At 36.6% G+C, this 23,547-nt stretch overlaps 1 protein-coding gene across 2 annotated transcripts in view; it reads left to right on the forward strand.

Annotated features, from left to right (window-relative positions):
- The window catches only part of ssh (Protein phosphatase Slingshot), a 242,807-nt gene that overhangs the window by 162,690 nt on the left and 56,570 nt on the right, over window positions 1-23,547 (forward strand). Inside the window, exon 1 of one of the 2 annotated variants that reach the window (XM_085819258.1) lies at window positions 4,543-4,693. The exons of the other annotated variant lie outside the window; for it this stretch is intronic. Within the exon in view, the coding sequence (XP_085675384.1) occupies window positions 4,581-4,693 (113 nt within the window). The 5' untranslated portion in view covers window positions 4,543-4,580. Of the gene's footprint in view, window positions 1-4,542; window positions 4,694-23,547 lie in introns of those variants that run through there. 2 annotated transcript variants of the gene reach the window in all.

A 23,547-nucleotide genomic window follows, 5' to 3' on the forward strand; every position in this document is an offset into this window, starting at 1 on the left:
AAGTTCAAAATTTAAATAAAGATAATTCTAACTCTGAAACCAGTAATGGACAAACACACAATTAGTAAGTCTCTTATAGAATTAGCATAATGAAATGCATAGAGTGTTCATAACAAACTGAGTTGCACAATTTTCTCATCACCTGTGATCTCGATATTGCGCTTATTTCAGAGACCTAGGCTACGCCGTGTAGGAACACTTAATATTGTAAATTATTGCATTTACAGGTGCGACCGTAGGAGTCACAGAGGTGGGGGGGAGTCGCTATTTATGTTTGTAACTCCTTGCAATCCTGTCTAATCAGTGAAGACAGAAGCAGTGAAGTGGTGACAATCGCGATGCTACTTTCTTTCTATGGCGCAGTTTATTTCAGTTCGGTTTATAATCCGCCAGATGCAGTGGAAATATTCTAGCCAACTTTCTGCCCAGAGGATAAGCTGTTCATTTTAGCAGGTGATCTAAATGCTGAAAACGCATAATGGGGTTGTCGTCATACAAACAGGAATGAAATGACTCTTTATAATTTTCTACTGAATCATCCTAGTGCACTCAACGCCCCAGCTGAATATACTTATAGGCCAAGTAATCCATAAAAGGCTGATATTTTAGATAGTTTAAATGACAAATACTGCTATTCCCATGAGCCTAGAGGTTAAGTATGAGTTGACATCTGATCTGTCTCAGTTACTCTTAGTACCTCAAAAATTAAAGCGTTAAAATTACAAATTGGAAGTATTTCAGCGGCTACTTTATTCAAATCGTCCTATCATTGGGAATCTGAAAACGAGGAAAGATATGGACAATGTTATTGACGCTCTAACAAACAGTATCAGTAATGCAATTAATAATTACTCACGCTACGTTGTTAGAGAGCAGTTTGCTGGAAGACTCTTTTATAGTGTAAGGGAATTTATTACGGAAAGAAACCGGCTTAGGAAGCCCTGGCATCTCACGTGGACTCCTCAGGTGAAAAGATAAATGAATAGTCAAAATCGAACAATTAAAAAGGAAACTGATCAATTTAGAAGGGAGATTTGGGAAGAAAAAATACTAAGTCGAAACCCTATAGATGGCTCACTTTGGGCGTTTAATCAAAAATCTTAAACGAAAGCCTGGCAGCAATAGGCCAGTTTTCACGGATAATATGATTGCTATAACAAATAGTGAGAAAGCAGTTGTTCTTACAGATCATTTACAGAAGAAATTTATGCTAAATCGCGTACCAAGAGATCTAAATTTTGTCTATGTCGTCTACTATAGTGTTCGCGACTGGCTTAATGCACCCACTGTTAGAAAGCAAACTGAGTTCACAACGCGTATGGAAATTAAGGATTTGATTAAGAAATTAAAAGCTCGAAAAGCACCTGGACATTATTATAATAAGTAACTTCGCAATTAAGGTGTATGTGTGATTATGGCAAAGCCTCGAGGGCTATCTGCCTAAGGGGAGGAATGCCTTCGTGGAGGACTTTCTAAGGGAAACTGCCTCGTATACACGTTACACATGGGGAAAACCACGAAAAGGCCCATGCAGCCAGTCCGTTCGCGGGATTCGAACCTCGGACCGAACTACCAGTGTTCAGAGACTTTACCACTCAGCCGCTGGTGGGCATTTCGCAATTAAGAAGCTTCCAATTAATGTGATTACAAAATATGCAAGTATCGTAATTGCCTTAGTATCAGTTATTTTCCCAATATCTGGAAGCATGTCAGAGTGATTCTTCTTCTCAAACCAGACAAGGATGCAACCAGATCTGAGGAGTATAGACCTATTAATCTACTCTCAGGTAACCATTTTTTAGATGTTTTTCCTCTCGAACAGCTCGGTTTTAGAAGCAAATTATCCACGACTAAACAGCTTGTTAGACTAGTTGAATTCTGTGGAGATGTGTTGCACAACTTATAAAATGTTGTCATCCTCATACTGTACGTGGTGAAAGCCTTCGATCGCGTCTGGCATGAGGGATTTATCTTCATTAATTAATTTTAATATCGACAGAGAGATAATGCAACTTATTGTGTCGTTCATCACCTTCAGAAAAGTTTCGGTTTCCTTCTGAAATAATTATTCAAGTTATAGATCTATGAATGCAGGAGTCTCACAAGGATCCATTTTAGGGATATTTTCCACATTTACTATATGTTGCTGATTTCCCTAGCTCACATCTTGACAGAAACCATTTCTTAGGATGTGATGCAGACGATACAGCATTAGCTACAAAGTCTGCTAACGCAAATCATGCTGTAAAAAAAAGCTACAAAATCGTATGCCAGATATTGAGGAGTGGTGTATTTCAGTTAATGCGCAAAAATCGCAGTTATTAATTGTATGAAGAAAACATACGCAAACTCCATCTAAAAAGAAGTTTTCCCTGTTTAATGAAGAGGTACCCCAGGTAAAGAAAGCTGAGTACTTGGGTGTTGTGCTCAATGAACAGTTAACATGGAAGGATCACATCACAAATGTACGCAAAAAATCTCATTGTGCTATAAATAGCTTGAAACCACTTAGTAAATATTCCAGCTTAGATTTAAGGAGAAAAAAAAGCATATTTACTTGGTGAATAGCCGACCCATTATTACGTATGGCGTAATGATGGGTCGGCATATGATTGATGTAAATTCAACTTGTATGAAGTAGTTTTTTTCTGTTGTTCGTGCCAAATTAAATGTGCATATTTATTTTGAGGTCACGTGTAGTAGTTCTGAACCAGGTGTGGGGTTACCATTGAGAGATTATCACAAACTGAAAATTAAATATCTGCAAGGTTTTTCTTTTCAGCCTGGCTAGATATATAATTAATGTTAGACTTAGGAATGTATATTGTATATTACATACGAGTATTTTAGAAAACTGTAAGTTCTATATGGCATGTGTATGATTAAGATTAATTCTTAGTATTATGCTGTTTATATGTTATTTACTAGCCTCAATATAAGTTCTTATTGTATTATCCCTGGTACTTAACCCAGAGTTGTGAAAAAAATATATATATTAGTGTTAATATTTATTAATTAGTGTTTACTCTTTGAGAACTTGCTGTGGTAAAGGGTACTAGGAATTGGAGTTATGAACCACCCCCTCGGAGAGGAGAAGGGTTGTGACAATATGCACACCTCTGACAAACATTTACTTAATGAGAACTACTTCCTATTTTGTCAAGAGACTAATTGTCAGATAGAACATTGAGGAAAGGTGTTGAGGAAATCCCCTGGTGCGGCTTCCGAACACAAGGGGCGTAGTAATTGACCCCATTCCAAGGCATTTCCGACAAAGCGTTTAACAAAACGAAAGAGAGGGGCTTTTGTGTGAGTTTTTATGCATCGAGAGATTAAGAGAAGACGCAACCCGCGTCCGTTGCCGCTAGCGGCCATTGTTTTTTATTATGGCTGTAATGTTTTGATTATTTTACTTAGTAGTAGTTAAGAAATTCTTATTAAATTTTAAAATAAATATTTAAAAGACAACTGTTCTTTTCCTTTCATCCATCACGGGTGTTCAGATGTTACACCACCACGAAGGCACTTGGTGCAAGGAGGGAGAAAATATCTTACAATCATTTAATAAGAAACTACAACTTAAAAACAAAACATTAATTCTAAGAATTAAATATTATAGCATTTGAGCCATCAGAAAATGTAGTTGTTATTCCCTCTCGTCAAACTAGGTTTAATGAAAAGCTTTTTAAACGCAGTGGGTAAAAATACCCATTTCCTTACAAGAGTGTTCTCCATAATTAATGAAGCAAAGTTAAGGAAGACTTTACTTACTATTTAATATTTTTGTTTTTGTGTTATAGAAGTATTGACATTAAAATTTTTTCTGCGATATATCATCATTCTAAAATGCTTATCATAAATTTCTTAAATTTATAGGTGAAAACGCGAGTTGTATTTTTCTGTATAAGCAATGTTGCCAAAAAAGATACCGAATCCAAAGTATTATTTAAAACATGTTTGTTTTTTAAACAAATTTCTATGAAGGATTTCATAAGAAATAAATGCTTTTTTACCAATCATATATTGCTTTACAGAGCAAAGAGGATAATCAGAGCAACATCTAAGTAAAAGGCAAAATCAGGGTACTGATTTTTTGGAGCCAGCCAGCTAAGTTGTTCTTCCAAACGACAACTAAATAAAAGTCTAGTTTGCTATGAATTATTAATATGTTTAATTTATCCAGGATGTTAACTGTACTAATCGCCTATGGCGCCAAAAATGCAGATCCATTCCTGCTTATTATTGTAGATATCCGTTTCAAAATGTTCAACCAGAAACAACTAGAGTCTGTAAATGTTTGCATTCAAATGTTAATATTTATTATGATGCGAATGCGCGTGTTTAAAATATTTCTGCAGTTTTCATTTCTTCCCCGCCTGTTTGCTTAAAACAATTAATTGCGTGCTGACCTTTATTTTAATTGAGTTGCAGCCATTAATGCTTGCATAACTCAATAGATGGCGCTGCTGAACGTATTCTCTCTACCTGCTTTTGTCAAAAAAATGCTCCGAAGCAAAAAGGTTTCCTTTTTGGCATCTTTCGGACTCAGAAAAGCGGTTATGTGTTTTTTTGTTTCATAGATGCGTAGTCGTCGAAGTTCGTTTAATGTCAAAGGCTGGAGTCGAGTAGAATTTTTCTTAACGCATGTAATGTATTTCAGTAAAATGGTTTATCAAATAACAAATGGATGTCGGTAAGTTTGAAAACTTTTACTATTGTTTTTGCTATAATTTTTAATTAGTAAAGCTTTTTTGAATTATACGATTTGACATGAAATTAAGATATATTTTTATCAGTTTCGGAATTACAGTTATTAAGCGTTGGTTGTATTTGTGAAATTATTTTCGGGTAAAATATTTGTTTTTAATGTGTTATATTTTTTACTTCTGTCTTGCGCATAAGGTGTTAATGTAACTAAATGTGAGAATGTTTGTGGTAATAGGTGGAAGAAGCCTTTACAATAAATTGTATTCGTCCACTTTTATCGTTCGTATTTAATTTATTCATTTATATTTGTTCCGGAGAAAATATTTCTTAGAATCTTTCACTATGCTACATATATTTTTGCTGCCTTATTATTAAACAGCCCTTTCTTCGCACCTGTGGCACATGATGTTCAGCAGCAAAATTTGTAAAAACGGCTTATCTTTTGAATTCCCGATACAGTGTTAAGTGTTGCCATATACTAACCCAGGAAGGCTATTATTCTCGATACTCAAGACTATTGCTTCGAATCACTTTTGTTATTCGTTTCGCTTTGCAAATAACTAACCGCTGACGCAGCCAGCCGCCTAAAATAATTACTATAAAAAAATAACTTTTAAGAAAATCTGAAAGGTTTGAGATTTTAAATTACGTCCAAAGGGTTTTTTTTTTTTTTTTTTTTTTTTTTTTTTTTTTTAACATTTTGTGTGTTCCCTTTATTTATTAAACATCACGTTCTTCGCAATTAAACCATAAAATTCAGTTCTACAGCAATATCGCAAAATAATTTTAAAATGAGCATATCTTTAAAATTTCCGATACAGAGTCTCGCGCCCTGGAGATAATTATCCCTCCCGTACTGTGTTGCCATTGCTCGCTATTTTATGGAAGATTACTTTATTCAAATTTTGATGGCTCTAGGTTACCGTTGTTTCCTCACAAACATACCTACATTCATCCAGATTCTACATTATTTAATTTCTTTAAATAAAATACAGGACGATAATATTTGGTGGCAACAATTTGAAAAGTGAAACAACACTTATCGTGAATCGATGCAAAATGGCAAAACGAAATTAATAGTCCTGGCCAAATTGCCTCTTTGGATTAAAAAAGAAATAAAAATATACATGTATAACGCTTTTAATTAATCCAGTTAGTCTTATTTCATAGATCCAGCAGGTAATTAATAAAACAGATAAAGAACTGCGTATATTTGTTTTAAATTGCATAGTTTGTGAATTAGTAAAAGGAAGATTAAATTTTTAAAAAAAATTTAAATGTTTCAGACTTTAAAATTACGTCCAAAGGGGCTCTTTTTTTTTTTTTTTTTTTAAATGTTTTGTGTGTTACCTTTATTTATTAAATATCGTGTTCATAAAATTCAGTTCAACAGCAGTGTTGCAAAATAATTTCAAAATGAGCATATCTTTAGAATTTTCGATACACAGCTCCGCGCCCTGGAGATGAAAAGGTTTTTCTTCCCCCGTAGAGTGTTGCCACTGCTCGCTTTTAAATCGTTGAGTTTGTTGAGCTTTCAACAAATATGCCAAATTTCAAGTCACTTTTGATGAATGCAGTGGAACCTGTAAGGCAGGGTGCCGATTTTTGTTATTCCCGAATTCCGCAGTTGTGAGTATTCGCAGCACCGTCCAAATGAAAATGCGCTTTCTCTGTCTAGAGGACAGCACAAGGAGGGCATTGCTTTTTGAGTGGTGTAATATCCCCCAAGATCAGATCGATAATTTGATACTCAGCATGCCTAGGCGTTGTACGGACTGTGTTGCATCGTCTGGGAGGCATACAATGTATTAACAATCATACCAACCATGTAATATTGTTTTTTTTTTTTTTTTTTTTTTTTTTTTTTTTTTTTTAAATGCAATTTGCTCCAGGGAGAAAAAATTGCTAATATTTTTAATAATATCAAACATATAGCACCTTTTTTTGCTCTTTACCTTTTGTTTAATAAATAAGCTTTACAAATAAGTCAAATTTGTTTTGCTTCTAACTCTTCCTTTGCCTGATTTTGCATTATCCTTAATTTATGGACATGAGTGTACATAAGGTGACACAACGGAGAAGAAAAAATTCGCAGACACTTCGCATTTCAGCCAAGGTGTATTTGTATATGACTTTTTAGTTTAAATCTGAACGGTGATTGCACAAGAGCTTAGAGCATTGCAGATTTAATAATATGCCATAATGCGAATTAGTTTTCCAGATGAGGCAGTTTAGATTTCTGAAAGGAGACATAGCCAAATTAAAATAGGGAATTAAAAGGACTGTTGCTAAATTAAAGTTAATAGTTTTCTTTCATAGTTTATATCTCACATGTATATGTGTTATATTTACTGTCTTTGGAATTAATTTTTATTATATATTGTTACGAATTTGGTATTTAAAAAGCTAATGTTAGTTCAATTATAAATTAAATGGTTTTATTTCTCGAGCAGTGCAGCGCGTGACGAATATTAAAAGAAAGCTAAGCTGGAAAATTAAAAATACAAGAGCGCTTGCGTTAAATAAATAAATATCTCTTTTTGATTTCGAGAAAGTGCTGGAAAATTCTAGCGCGTGATTTTAAAATCTTATAAAAGGAGGAAAACATCTCAGTTTGTAGGAGTTGCTTAGTTTGTTGTCGTTTAGAAAACTGCTCTTGTTGATTGTAGCGAATTCGCGGATTCTTTAGCTGTTTTGAATTACGTTCTATTGGATATTTGAGTAGTTAAAAGATAACTACTGTGAGATATTGTAATACTGCATGATAATTTGAGAAAATTTAAGCATTTTTGTTGTGATAATAATAAATTTTTGTTCATTTTTCCTCGGACTTGTGCATTCATTTCATAACGAACCCGTACGCACGCAACAATTTTTGGTGTCAGGAGTGGGGTTTGAATGCCAATAACAAGAGGGATGGAAGAACAATTGAGACAGCTCATTACTGCTTTTGCTGCGTTCCAAGAAAAGATGGAAGCTGGCCAATCATCTTTTAAAGAAGAAATTAAGGAGAAAATGGATGCTGGTCAAAAATCCGTACAGGAAAAGATTGAAGCGGGACAGGAAGAAATGAAATTGGGCCAGGAATCCCTTAAGGAAGAAATGAAAACGGCACAGGAACAAATGAAATTGAGCCAAGAATCCGTTAAGGAAGAAATGAAGGCCATTCAAACTGGTCAATTAACTTTTAAAGACGAAATAAAAGTTGTTAAGGAATCTGTTAAAGAAATAAAAGCTGTTCAAGTCAAGATTGAAGAAAGTCAATGCGAAATGAAAAGAGAAATTGTCTGCATAATAGAAACCAAATTCGATGCTATGGAAGGCAGAATAGATGTGGTTGAGAATAAAGTGGGACAAATTGAGGAAAATGTTTCTTCTGTTAAAGAAGAAATAGAAGAAAGAGTTTGTTCCTTTCAGAAACAAATCGAACAACAAATTGATGACCGGGTTTCTGCGGTTGCCAAAGAATTGGAAACTTTAAAGAAATTCGTAGCGACGGCTGGGAGTAAGAGTGATGATTTTAAATTCTTACCGATGCCTGCTCGTCCATCTCTGAAGCTATCCACATATGATGGGAAGACATCCTGGCAAGTGTATAAGACCCAGTTTTCTATCGTGGCGGATGCGAATGGATGGAATTCCCAAGCTAAGGCCTGTCATCTCGCCGCTTCTCTAAGAGCCGACGCAGCGGATATCCTTCAGACTCTTCCCGAAAACAAAAGATTAGATTTCGAAGCTCTGTCCGGCGCCTTGGAGTTGCGCTTTGGGGAGAAGTGTTTAAAAGACTACAGCAGGCTCCAATTAAAATCTCGTCAACAGAAGCCTACCGAAACACTTCAGGAGCTCGCCGCGGATGTTGAAAGGCTGTCCCATCTCGCCTTTTCGGAATGCCCGACAGAAACAAGGGAAATCCTGTCCTTGCAATACTTTATCGACGGCATCCGAGATACTGAAATACAGAAAGCTCTACGAATGGCGGATGTAAAAGATTTGAAAAGCGCTCTGTTGTACGCCTTGAAATTGGAGGCAGCCCAGCAAGCAACTCTTAGAGATCGCTACCCAGTCAGAGCTGTGCGAGTCCACGACCCAGGGGACCAATTGATGGCTCGTTTAGATGATTTATCCAGACAAGTCGATGCTTTGATACGGAGTAGCAGTGAGAACAAAGTGGCTGTAAGATGTTGGAGATGTGGTTCTGAAGGCCACCTACGACGGCATTGCAGAACACCCCAGAGCACGGATAATAAAACGGATGAGTTGACAAGACCAGTGAATGCTTTAAGACGGAATAGTGGTGAAACGAAACCGACCCTAAAGTGCTGGAATTGCGGTGTTGAAGGCCACCTACGAAGGAACTGCAGAACTCCCCAGAGCACGGAAAATAAGGAATACGATTTAAACAGACAATTAAATGCCACGGGAAGGAAAAGGACTGACAAGAAACCAAAGTGCTTGAACTGTGGAGCTGAAGGCCACGTACGAAAGAATTGCAGAACACATCAGGGTACGAAAATTGAGACAATTTCTGAGCAACGACGCAGGAAACAAATTAATGACCATATCAAGGAACGGAGGTTGCCAGATAATGAAAAACCCTGTTTTAAAGCGTTTAAGATCTCTATAGTGAGGGGCAACAATAACGGACTGTCCATCAATGGGAATATCGATGGAGTTCCTTGCAATATGATCATTGACACAGGAGCTAATGTTACCATCATTAGGAAAGATTTAGCTGAACAGTTTAAAGATAAACTTATTTGGACGCCATCCTGTGTTACCCTTCAGACTGCGTCTGGTGACAAGATCGACATAACTGGGAAGTTAAACGTAAACATCACGTTTGGAAGTGCCGCCTACCATCACACAGCATATGTGGCGGATATTACAGATCCATGCATACTCGGATTGGACTTTTTAAGGAAATACAATTTTTCCTTAGATTTCAAAAACAATAAGCTGCTTTCAGCATCTGATGGTATGACTATACATCCTCAAAAGAGATCCTCGCCTGGAAATGTCGACGCCTTGTCCGAAAGATCGAGCTCGGAAAGCTGCCGAAATCATACCAGGGTCGAAAAGAAACTCAAGACTACCAGCTATTCTCCATCCCAGAAGCTCTTCGGTCGAGACCTTCGTCTGCCTTGTGACCGCCTGTTTAGTCGCCCTACGGATGCGCCTTCATCGCCTGAGGAACACATCCAAGATGCCCAGGCCCGGTTTGAGGGGATGCACCGTTCTGCACGAAAGCGAGTCAACTTGGCGACGGAGAAAATGAAGACCAGATGCGACACAAGAGCTACTAGACAGAGATCCAACAAAGGAGACAAGGTGTGGTTGTGCGACCCAATTCAATGAAAAGGACTGAGTCCTAAATTACAGTCACCTTCGGATGGTCCATATACAGTGCTGAACATCAATTCCACGAAGGAGACAAGGTGTGGTTGTGGAATCCGACTCGACGGAAAGGACTTTGTCCGAAATTACAGTCACCTTGGGATGGGCCGTACACAGTCCTAAACAGGCTGAATGACGTCGTGGTTCGGATTCGTAAGTCTTCGAACTCTAAACCTAAAGTCGTTCATTACGACAGGTTAGCTCATTACTATGGCCATAGTACATAATTTAAATAATTGTAAATAGTATAAGACCATGGTCCATTTTGTTTTTAAATGTGTATTTGATTTGTATTTGATAGCATTTGATTTGTTTTTTTTGTATTGCATTTATTGTTCATGTTGTTTATTATTGTAATGAAATGCTTATTAATGCATTTATGCCACAGTTGTAAGTTTAGCTTCCTGTCCAGGGATTGTACTGCCCGGGACGTGCAGTCCTTGGGAAGGGGGCAGTGTTACGAATTTGGTATTTAAAAAGCTAATGTTAGTTCAATTATAAATTAAATGGTTTTATTTCTCGCGCAGTGCAGCGCGTGACGAATATTAAAAGAAAGCTAAGCCGGAAAATTAAAAATACAAGAGCGCGTGCGTTAAATATATAAATATCTCTTTTTGATTTCGAGAAAGTGCTGGAAAATTCTAGCGCGTGATTTTAAAATCTTATAAAAGGAGGAAAACATCTCAGTTTGTAGGAGTTGCTTAGTTTGTTGTCGTTTAGAAAACTGCTCTTGTTGATTGTAGCGAATTCGCGGATTAGCGTTCTTTAGCTGTTTTGAATTACGTTCTATTGGATATTTGAGTAGTTAAAAGATAACTACTGTGAGATATTGTAATACTGCATGATAATTTGAGAAAATTTAAGCATTTTTGTTGTGATAATAATAAATTTTTGTTCATTTTTCCTCGGACTTGTGCATTCATTTCATAACGAACCCGTACGCACGCAACAATATTAAATTATTAATTTCATATGTGATGTTCAGTATTCACTTTGCATATAAATCATGTATGTGTTGTTTTGTTTATCGTAGCGATAGTGAAAGTCTACAAAAAATTTACTTTACTAAAACTTTTAATGCTGTAGCTAATATACGTTTAATTGATAATTCATTTACTTCAAAAATATTGTCTATACGTTTCTGAAATTTGATGACTGCGGTGATCGAAGTAAGTTTCTGGCGAAATCCTCTGGCGCTTGATCCGCTTCAGCGAGGAAAAAAAAAGAAAGAAAAAGGGGGGGAATTCATTTTTGAGTCATTCTTAAGAACCTGAAACGGTTGCAAGCATGTAGTGATAAATATGCTTTTCCCGGCCATGACAGTCAAAAAATGCATTGAGTGAGTTATAAACATAACTTAGCTTTGTAGTTCTGAAGCTTAAATATTCGAAAAATCTTGACCAAATTACGTAGCTGCTGAAGCATATGATAATTGCTTTTATCATATTTTACAAAAGCGATTCAAGCTTGGGTTTCAGATATTTTTACACTTTTGCGTGTCCTTGCGTCGCTGTTTTATTGTTATTATTGTTATTATTTCAAGAAGTGGTTTAAAGTAACGGATAACTCTTTCAAATGTTGTCTTCCTAAGAGAAGGTGAAAGTTATAATTGTACCATCTTATATATATATATATATATATATAATCATATATTTCCTGCGTAGTTAAAGATGAACCATAATAATTCCTTAACTTTTTTTATATTTTGTTACTACTATTATTTAAAATATTATGAAGTTGAACTTTTCTTTAGTAGACATTAAAGGAATAAGGCTTTTGTCCTTTTTTAAAATTTGTTCATTAAATGGGAGCGGCCTGAATGTGTCAAAAGCTGCCCGTTAATTAGGGTTCAACTGTAATCATTAATATAAATTTAATTATTAAGTAACTTTATCTTCTCTGTGATCAGCAGTGTAAGGAGAATTCAATTTTCAGGACTTGTGTTCCTCTTTACGTGCTTTGGAATACATTAACTGTCCTGACTCGGAACAGGGAGCTTACTAAAGCTATGTTAAATAAATTGTGAAGTAGACAATACACACAGGAAGGCTATACGAAACCCTTTATTTTTTCTATCTTTACAGAGATTTCCGGACTTCGGAATACAGAGACCAACCACTTGTGGTCTGAACGTAAGAATATAAAAATATTAACTAAAACTCTAACTAAACTAACTTTGGATTAATAAACAAGTGCCTACTTTAAGATTGGCCGTAAATTAACAAAAAGCCGTATGTAGTACAGAGAGCTGCTAAAACTACGATACGTTTAAAATTATCAAGAGGATTAAACCTCTGGCCTTGAAGGCAACCAGCAAACGAGTAAAACTACTATGGCAAGCGGCCTGCTTCTAATAACTCCTTCCTCTCTCTTGCTTGGTAAAAAGCCACAACAAAGACAAATTTGCATAAATAAGTTAAAAACTTTTAATTCTGGCCGGAAGTAGAAAATAAGAAGTGATAGTAAAGATTTAAAATAAAATAAACGTTAGTAAAACTTAGGATCCTTACATACTTCCCGCCAGAGTTAATTAGTTTGAAACTGAGGTCTAAAACGACCTTGTTGAAAACTTACAGCTCTAGAATCTAACGCGAGGCCAATCTTTTACAAACATTTCTCACTAGAAACTAGAAATTAAAAAAAGTCGTTTTTACATTATCAACTCCATGGACAAGATTTTTCATCTGTACTGCATCTAAACAGGAGTTTCTTAGTTGAAATCTGGTTCCTTCCAGAGATCTGGAAGGAAAACTAGTTTAATGAAATGTTACGCAATTAAATGGCAAGTAACATGAATACTTATATTTCCCTTTTAACATTCTTATTTCATTCATGACGTTATTTAATTATCACCCCGTGCTCTCTGACATGTGTTGTAAAGGAAAACACCAAACACGAGCGTGTCTATGTACAAGTGTTCAACACTACCGCCTGCAATCAAAAGACTAACGTGTTAAAATTCAACATAACAAGACCTCAGAACACACCTTATATTCATCTCTAAACCCTGAGGTACTATTCTGAAAAGTGGCTAACTCTGAAGTGTAGCGTCAGAGAGCCTAACTACATTCATTCAACCTTTAACACATATTCACGATAATTTGCTCTTTTTACAGTCACACGAATAAGTAAACATTTTTGGCATTACTCTAATATTTTCACTTTTAACATATCACAGTGTTTCTTAACTTTTAAAATAACAGTTTACATTGTATATAAGGACATATTAACATGCCGTTAATTTTACGCATTTTAAAACATACATTAGTAGTACATTGTTAACTTCTATTCTTTTCCAAGCAAGTGCCAATTCTTCTACATTGAAATACTCCATTTCAAAAGTCTTTCAGACTAAAACTTCTTTCTTGCCAGAATCTTTTAAATAAAATTTTATACAATAATTTTTACAATTTTCTTAAGGTACCTTTCTCAAAGATTGATTATCAATGCTTTTACACTATTCAAGTATTTACACATTCCTATTATACATTAATTTTAGTTTTACTCGCGAGTAATTGAAAAACATAATACCAAAATAGGTAACAACTCATTTCTCGCCTTTTTGGCGATAAAGATAGGCCTCACATGAGGTAAAACTTCTTGAATTCTGCCACTTGCAGTAAGAATGAAAAATTAACTTAAGGTTTCAAAGTAACATAAAGTTTTACTTATCTTTGTGATATTCAGACATCATTTTTTCTGCCCAGTCCTGGAAAGTAGCGAAGACTACAGTCTGGTTGATCTTCCGTCTTGTGCGGGTTCGTCCTTCGGTCCTTCCTCCATGAGCTTTCTTTTCCTTCCAGTTCGGTCACTGTTGAAGACCTTCTTTTTAGCCTCTGCCTGTCGTCTCGGCCGTTTGATGGCAGCTGGTCTTGGCGGAACCGGGACAACTGTCTCTCGTTGTTGCCTGGATCTCGTTGCTGGCTGTTCAAATTTTTCTTGCTTCTTTGCATCTGCAGCTGGTCTTCCTTCATCAATTCGTCGACATTTGCTGCGTAGACTCCTATCCGATGGGTAGATCTTCCGTTTTGGACACGACTTAGCAGGACTGGAGCCGGGTTATAGTTGCTGTCATTTCTCCTGGCTCTCTTTGCATTAGTCGTACTTCCCCCTTCATCATTCTGGGGGTGGTCGTGCCCTCTCTTTTCTGGTCGGTGGAACGGCTTCTTTTTCTTGTTACCTTCAGTTTTCCAACGGGGGAACTTTCTTTTCAATTGCCTGTCTACTCATGGCTTTCCCTTGTGATTGTCGTTGTTCCACCTCTGGAGCTTGTGCCTGCCGTGCCGGATCCTGCAAAAGATCTTGAAATATTGGCATTTTATTACGATTATAAAATGGTTTTATCTGGTCAACGCTTGCGGTGCAGGTTTCACCATTCCTGGCTTTTAACACCAATACAGCCTGAGTTATTTTTTCTATGACATATGGTCCTTCAAATCGTGGATAAAATTTGGCAGTTTTATCTTCTGGTGATGAAGAAAGTGAATGCTTAATTTTTAACACTTCATCCCCTACTTTATAAGTTACTCCCCGTCGTTTCATATCGTAATAGAGCTTCTGTTTTCTTTGTGCTACTTCAGTGTTCTTTTTTGCTTCATTAATTAATTTTTCTATATCGCCCATTTTAAATTCTGGGGCTCTTTGTTGAACATAAAATAATTTATCTAACGGCGTTATAATCTTTCTGCCTAAAAATAACTCAGCAGGAGTTTTGCCCGTCGTATCATGTTTTGCGGTCCTAAGGGCAAAAGCTAATTCGTTGACATAGTTATCCCAGCTTTTATGAAAATTTTTAACATAACTACGGATAATTTTCACTATATTTCTATTGACCCGTTCCGCTATATTTGATTGCGGCCGATACGGGACCATTTTTAAATGACGTATGCCCAGTTTTTGGCACATGTCTTCAAATATATTACTTACAAATTGAGGACCATTATCCGATATAACTTTTAGGGGCGCCCCGTATTTTAAAATATATTTATTTAAAATTGAATCAGTGAATCTAATTTCGCGGAGGCTCGTTTTAAGGGAACAATTTCGGTCCACTTACTAAAATGATCAACCATAACAAGGAGATACTGACTTTTTGGGAAAGGGCCCAATAAATCGATGCCAATTATTTCATTTGGAAATTCGGATTTAATGCTATTTAGAAACCCGGCCGGGCGGAAATTAATATAATTAACTGCTTGACATGTTGGGCAGGACTGGACATACGCCCTTGTTAATTTTTGCAGCTCAGGAAAATAAACTGCTTCGCGTACGCGTTGGATGGTTTTTCGAATACCAGCATGAGAAGCTAATGGGGAGTCGTGTAAATCCTGCAGTATATTTAATCTAAGACTAGCTGGGATAACAGGTCGTTGTTGGAATTCGTAGTTTTTGTATAAAATAATAGACTATCTATTAGTTCGTAATGGGCCGCCCTATTTCTTATCGCCACAATATCTTGGTGGCTAAAATTTTCAGGATCCTTTAAATACTCATAAATGTTTTTAAATTCAGGATCCTTTCCCAGTTCGGTTATTACAGTTTCTCGGGAATGTATCATACATGCTGTGAGCATTACCACCTTTACAGTATTACCTTCTTCTATTTTTATTTTGGATAGGGCATCTGCTACGATATTTTCCTTTCCGGGGGTGTGCTTGATTACCAGATTATACTCTTGTAACTTGAGTGCCCATCTTATTAACCTTGGGGATAAGTTTTTCCCTGAGTACAATCTAGTTACCGCCGCATGATCAGAATACACTGTTATTGGCGCCCTTCCAAAATAGACTCGGAACTTTTGCACTGCTAACAGAACTGCAAGTGCCTCTCTCTCAGTCTCGGAATAATTTCTTTGTGTTTGATTTAAAGTTCTACTAAAAAATGCCACGGGCTGCTGATTTTGCGAAAGTACCGCTCCCACCGCATAATCCGAAGCATCCGCTGAAATTTCTAAATTCTCATCGTTCTCAGGAAATTTCAAAACAGGGGCTTGCGTTAATGCTTGCTTTAATTTTTCGAAAGCACTATTGGCTTCGGCCGTCCACGAGAATCTTGCCTTTTTCCTTTTTAGTTTTAACAATGGTTCAGCAATAGCTGCAAAATCTTTTATAAAGGACCTATAATATGAGCAAAGTCCTAGAAAAGAAGAGTATTCTTCGCCGTATTTGGCGGCGGATACTTTTGCACAGCGATTATTTTTGATTCGTCTGTCTCGATTCCTTTCTGAGATATTTTCTAACCTAAGTATTTTAATTTCAGTAGCTGCAAATTTGCACTTTCGACATTAACTTTTAGACCGGCCTCATTTAATAATGAAAACACCTGTCTTAAATCCTGTACATGTTGGTCCAGATTATCACTAGTAATAATGATATCGTCTAAATAGATAAATGTGGTCTTTCCAAGAACAGGCCTTAGCACAATGTCCATACATCGCTGAAATGTTGCCGGTGCCCCTGAAATTCCAAACGGCATACGCAGGAATGCATAAGTGCCAGACTTGTTTATAAAAGCAGTCTTAGGCACATCTTCCGGTTTAACCCCTATTTGAAAATAACCAGTCGTTAAGTCTAATGTAGTCATATATTTGGGAGAAGTTATGTTCCTTAGAATTTCTTCAATAATAGGTAACTCATATACCGGATATTTAATCATGGAGTTTAATTTACGATAGTCAATTGCAAAACGCCACCTTTTCGGATGTGTTACTGGATAGTCATTATTTTTCTTACATAACACAACCGGGCTAGCATAACTACTTGAGATGGGCGTTATGATCTTTTTACGTAACATATCTCGAATGTGCCACTCTATAATTTTTTCTTTATTCTTATCATATCGATATGGTTTGTGGCGAACTGGCAGTGAATCTCCGGTGTCGATACTATGGTTAGTAACTTGAGTAAATTCGGGAATATCACTAAATAACGAAGCAAATTCACTTACCACTTGTCGAATTTTTTGTTGCTCTTCCTTAGGCAGGTGGTCGAGGTTTAACGTCGGTGGTTCTGTTTTTTCTTCTCGAACTGGTTTCATCGTCAACTTAAGGGACGCTTCGTTAAAATCCACCGTTGCTTCTGCCTCTGAAAGAAAATCTATCCCTAAAATGACATGTGCTTGTAAATTTTTTACGATAAAAAACATTATCTTTACTTGCTCGCCCTTGATACGAATGTATAATGGTAATTTATCTATGCACTTGCATCTTTCTCCCTGCGCAGCTAACACTGTCGTATTATCCGAATTATATATGCGGTATTTACGGAAATACTTCTGCCACACAGGAACACTGCGCGCCTGTATCCAGGACGCCTATTCTATGATCACTGGATCTGTCTACAACTTAAGCGAACAATATTGACTCAAAGAAACCGGTATGGACAGCTATCAACAACTTATCGGAGAAAGCCATTCTGTGGTCCTCAGTTGGTGGGCGGGTGGGTCCATTTAACTTTACTGAAAGGGGACAAGGCTTCAAGGAGCTTTCGACCAATCGCAGTACAGACGAGTGACGAAATTTATAGCGCGCGCTGGCTGAAGTTCTAGGAATATCCTCCCATTATTTCACTAACTCACACGCTGCATTTGTAGTTCGAAAAAAATGAGGATAACTCCTTATGGAAAGCAGTGAAGAGGTACAAAAAATGCTATAACGCCATTCCGCCCCTTCACGGCCCTCAACGGATCCATTACACCGGAACTGAGAAAGCAGAACTTTTAGCTCAGCATCTGGAATCTCAGTTCTGCATTAACAACATTTCAGACTCAGACACTGAACAGCTTATTGCTGACTTCCACTCCAATTTTACAACACAGCCATGCACAGACAACATTATCTCAGCCATGCCATCGGAGGTCTGTCTCTATATCATGCGAATTGCGAAAAGGAAGAGCCCTGGAGTAGACGGTGTCACAAATGAGATGATCAAGCACTTCCCTGTCAAGATAATACTCTACTTCACCAAGTTAGTGAATATCATACTACGATGGCAATACTTCCCAACTTGTTGGAATGTCCCTCTGCTAAAGCCCAACAAGCCTGCGACTGCTCCTGAGAGTTACCGACCAATCAGTTTGCTAAGCTCAATTAGCAAAATCGTGGAAGCAGTTATTCTACATAGACTAAACATCTTCCTGGATGAGCAGAAGATCCTCATACCCTATCAGTTTGGGTTCAGGCGTAAGCACTCGACAACGCATCAACTCTACAGAGTTGTTGAGTTAATAAGCAGTGGGATGCAACAACATCGTGTCACTGGTGGACTTTTCTTAGATGTCGCCAAAGCCTTCGATAGAGTATGACTGGATGCCCTCATATACAAATTACACAACCTGGGACTCCCAGGCTACATCACAAACATAATTAAATCCTACCTAACCGGTAGACACTTTGTCGTTCATGTTTCTGGTTCATTATCCACAAACCGGCCTATACGGGCTGGTGTTCCACAGGGATCCCTTCTGGGCCCTACCCTATTCAATATTTACGTGAACGACATCCCCACTACACACAACACAACACTAGCCATGTATGCAGACGACACAGCGATCCTTACGCAAAGTGCATTTGTTAGTTCAGCAATACAACAGCTACAACACCACATCCACTCGCTAGAGACTTGGCTGACCAAATGGAAAGTCAAAGTGAATGTCGACAAGACACATGCCATACTGTTTACTACTAAGAAGAATTTCCCGACTCACCTGCAAATGTATGGTGTGGACATTCCCTGGGTCAAGCAGGTCCCTTATCTTGGGGTGATCCTCAGTAAATCTCTTACATGGAATCCACACATTACACATATTCTCAGGAAGTTTCGAGCTAGTAAAGCTTCACTCTTCCCCTTAATTGCTCGAAACAGTGTTCTATCTATTGATAATAAGTTGCTCATTTACAAAACCATGTTGCGTCCAATTCTTAGTTATGCATGCCCCGTCTGGGCATACTCGTGCAAAAGTTTGAGAAGGCAGTTACAAGCTGCCCAAAACGGGGTATTGCGTATGATATGTAATGCCCCCTGGTACATTCGGAATAGCCAAATTCGTAAAGAGTTAAGAATAGAGGATCTTTGTGATTTTTATTGCCGTCTATCTAGGGCATTTTATGATAAACAGGAACTTCTGGACAATCCTGTGGTTGTTAACTATTGTTATGATACTAGGGACCCCAATTTCAGTAAGCGCCCAAAGGCGATCCTAAATGTTAGTAATGTGTAATTTTGTATATGTGTTATGCAAATTGTTGCTCAAATTCTTTATTGTATATTGTTCTTTTTTCCTCCTGATTGCTTTTTGTTTTTACTAGTGGCACTGAGGCGTCGCACTTCGTATTTTGTTTCTCTTGTGTGTACATGTATTCTTCTGTGAAATTGTTGTTTAAAAATAGTTAATTATGTATGGATTAGTAATTAGGTACTTAAGGAAAAAATATGTATTTAACTATTAGCAATTATGAATTTAAACTCTTGCTCATTTAATTATTTAGCACATTCAGTTACATTTCTCATAATTCGAAACTTTTATCATGTTATTCGATGAGGGGTAGGGCTATGGCGCCCAGGCACCCTGGTGGTTAAGCACCGCAGTTCAACAAGTATGCACAAAACAGTATTATGACCAACACGCAGCGGAATATGCTGCTGTGTTATGTGAAGGAAAATTCCGTTTTTTAAGGGGAAACTTAACTCAGGAATTTAGAGCTAAGAAATAAAGAGTGATATGGGATACCACGAAAGCAATGGTAAATAGATAAAAGTAAATGAATTAAGCTTACTTCAAATCCTTTTAATAAACAATTTTAATCATTTAAATTTATAATATGATTAATTTGCATTACAATCTAATAGCAAACTAAGTTTTTTTTTTTTTTTCTTTCTTTCTTTCTTTTTTTTTTTTTTTTTTTCCTCTCCCATGCTTACATTAAAACTGTTTCCCGCAATTTATTTTACAGTTACTATTGGAAAAATATTTCTTTACATAATAAATTAGAAAGAAAATATTTCTTTCTTAATATTTCTTCCCCCCCCCTTTTTTTTTTTTTTTTTTTTTTTTTTTTTTATTTTCTTTTACTGTAAAAATTATTTCTTTCAGGAAAAGAAATAAAATTCATTCGCTGTTACAGTATGGCCGATTGCTGCTGTATTCAACTATCACACACGCATCAAAATGCTTTATTTTAAATAATTTATTCTATAATTAACATGAAAGAAAATATTTTTCAATATAAAATATATAACCAAAATTAAACTAATCTATCCTGTATGTGTGATTAATTCGTTTTGCAATTTTTGTCACACAATTACTAACACCTTTTTTTTTTAATATTACATTGCTGTTACTTGAATTTTATATATATATAAGAACTGCTCAGTTTAAATATTCTTCCTTCTCAAAAGATTTTATTCTGTGAAAATAATTAAAATATAGTAATATTTTCACAGTGTAAGTACTAAAGTAAAAATAATCAGTGTAGGTCTCTTGCAGTTGAAGTTCTTGTCAAACAAGCGTTTCGACACATTTTAAATAGAAAACTAATAATAATCAATATCTCTTTTACAATATAAAAATGAGAATTCTATGAACAGTATTTTTTTTTTTTTTTTTTTTTTTATTAAATTTGCAAAGAAACAATGATTTTTTAATACTATAATAGGTTACAAAAGTACTATTCCATGAATAAACCCTCAGTCTTATAGCATTGTTACTTTATAGCATAATACAATAATAATGCAGTATAATTCTACTAACAAGCCCATCAGCTGCCGAGCGGTAGAGTCGCTGAACGCAGGTAGTTTGGTCCGAGGTTTGAATCCCGGGAACGAGGTAGCCGGCGTTTTTGTGGCTTTCCACATGTGTAACTTGTATACGAGCCAGTTTCCCTTAGAAAGTCCTCACTTAGAAACCAGTTTTAAAACGTAATAAAATTATACACAGAATAATAATAATAAATAAATAAATAAATAAATCTGAAAGCCTTCAGATTTTATATTACTTCCAAAGGGCCATTATTTAACGTTTTGCGTGTTATCTTTATTTATTAAATATCATGTTTTCCGCACTTAAACCATAAAATTCAATATAACAGCAATATCATATAATTTTAAAAAAGCATATCTTTAGAATTTCCTATACATAATCTCCCGCGCTAGAGATGAAAATGTTTTTTTCTGTACAATGTTGCTATTGCTCGCTTTGAAATCGTTGGGTTTCTTAATCAAAAACTCATAAATGCTTTACAAAATATGAAATAGATAATAAAACAAATTCTCGGTTCCAAATTTGGGCCTCCAGATGCCTATATTAGGGTGGAGGATTATGTTATTCAGAATTTCATGGCTCTAAGTAGCGTTGTTTTATCACTGTGCGAGAAACATTCATACATTCTGCAGATTCCTTATTATTTAATTTCTTTAAATATAATAGAGTGCGATAATACTTGGTGGCAACGATTTGAAAAGTGAAACGCCACAAAATGGCAAAACGAAATTAATAATTAATAGCCCCTCTGAGCTAAAACTTATTTTTGAAAGTATCACATTAGTAGTAGTACAGCTACTGAAAAAGATATTATAAAGCTATTTTATAGTTTTATAATTTTTTTTTAAATTTTTATTTTACAGTAGTGTGAATTTCGCGTAATAATGAACGACATTCCTTTTTGTGTTCACAGTATTATTGGTAAGGTATTCAACTGTTAGATTTTAAAGTAAACGTAATTCTTGCTGTACATAAATTGAGTAGAAGCTTATCGGATGTCTACATTTGTGTTAAATAAAGAAAGTTTATGTGCTTGATAAACTTATCATCTTCTACATTTTTAAAGCATACAATTACAATTTATATCTATAATTTCTGGAATAGTGTAACTTTTCTTTCAGTAGAAATTGCGTTCTTGTTTTCTGAATGTGGCTCCAAATACTCTCTCAGTTCATCGCAAATTAAAATAACTATAAATTTTGGCAATCTGAAATACGCAATGAAAACATCTTTTGGCAGAGCAAAAGCATCAATATATTTTCTATAAATTCGCTACCGATTCAGAGATCTACGACCGTATTCTTCGTTTAAATATGAAAAAATCAGCAGCGAAAACACATACAAAGCCATTGTCTACTTAGTACGTCAACTGCACAACCCTGATTGACGGCGCGGCAACACTTTTTCACGCGCTTTCGACAACTTCCGTACTCAGAGAATATAGGATGTCGGGCAGACCTGTTTTTTACTAGCAGCGACATCTGGCGGCCTACAACTTGCTGTCGACTCTCGTAGCGTAGAATAACCGTCCAGGAGTGCGGTGGCTGGGATGTTATTCACCAAAACTTCAATCTTTGGAAGAGTCAAGTTCTTTACCATAACTGTATTTAACTTGAAGGAAGAGGGGTTTTCTTGGCCTTCGGATTTCCGCACCCTCCCGTCAGCAGAAATCCGTTTTAGTTTAAATTTTCTTTCTTCCTTTCCATGCCTTCCTTCTTTTTCCGCTGGCCTTCATACTTTTTTTCTGGCTTACTATTGAACTGTCGACGTTCGCCGGTTGTTTTTGGATACTCGGGTTTCCTTGCCCACTGCTTCGCTTTGCTTCCGTAGCCGTGTTCTTGCCTTTGCTGTGGTCTTGGCGCACCAAATTGGCTTCGTTGCTCATACTAGCGTCTTCTTTCAATGTCCGCCGTTCTTCTACTTTCAAACTGGGTTGCTAGCTCAAATAACTTTTCCAGTGTAGTCAGATTCCTTAATTCAATAGTCTTGTACTTGGGGAAGTAACCTCGGCAAAATCACATGGATTATCTCAGGATCCGGACGGTTTCCATACAAGAGTTTAAAAACGTGAATTTTTCTTAAAATAAAGGTGGAAGGATTTTCGATTCGTTGCTGATATATGCTGAAGAGTTCCGTTTCTAATCTTGCACGATCTCTTACGACAGGGAAGGCTTTTACTAAGGCAGTCTTAAAATTTTCGTAAGTATAGGTAGGGCCGCTTGACCCAAGAGGCTTCTGCCTATACATTTGAACCAATTAAGCGCTTGGCCCCTCAAAGCGCTGGTAGCTAAGGTGACTTTCTGGAACTCATTCACTGGATACAACATGAAGTGGTCATCCAATTTTTCCAAAAAACTGGTTACCGGTGAGTTTCCATTGAATGTTGCTTCTGGTTTCATCGATGCGCGCATGGTCTGGACGATGTAACCAAATCCTTCCAGGGCGGCAGCTGGCATTTCTGGATTCTGATCCCCTTCTGCAGGCACCACAGGTTCTTCTTGAAACTCGGCCATGGTTATTCTTCTTCGTCGGGCGCCACTATCAGGATTGGTATTCCTCTTTACTTGCTTTGGAAACATTAACTGTCCTGACTCGGAACAGGGAGCTTACTAAAGCTATGTTAAATAAATTGTGAAGTAGACAATACACACAGGAAGGCTATACGAAACCCTTTATTTTTTCTATCTTTAC

The sequence above is a fragment of the Stegodyphus dumicola genome, chromosome 6 (assembly GCF_044657685.1).
Source record: "Stegodyphus dumicola isolate Sdum_Otavi_A_Nest chromosome 6, ASM4465768v1".
Classification (NCBI taxonomy): domain Eukaryota; kingdom Metazoa; phylum Arthropoda; class Arachnida; order Araneae; family Eresidae; genus Stegodyphus; species Stegodyphus dumicola.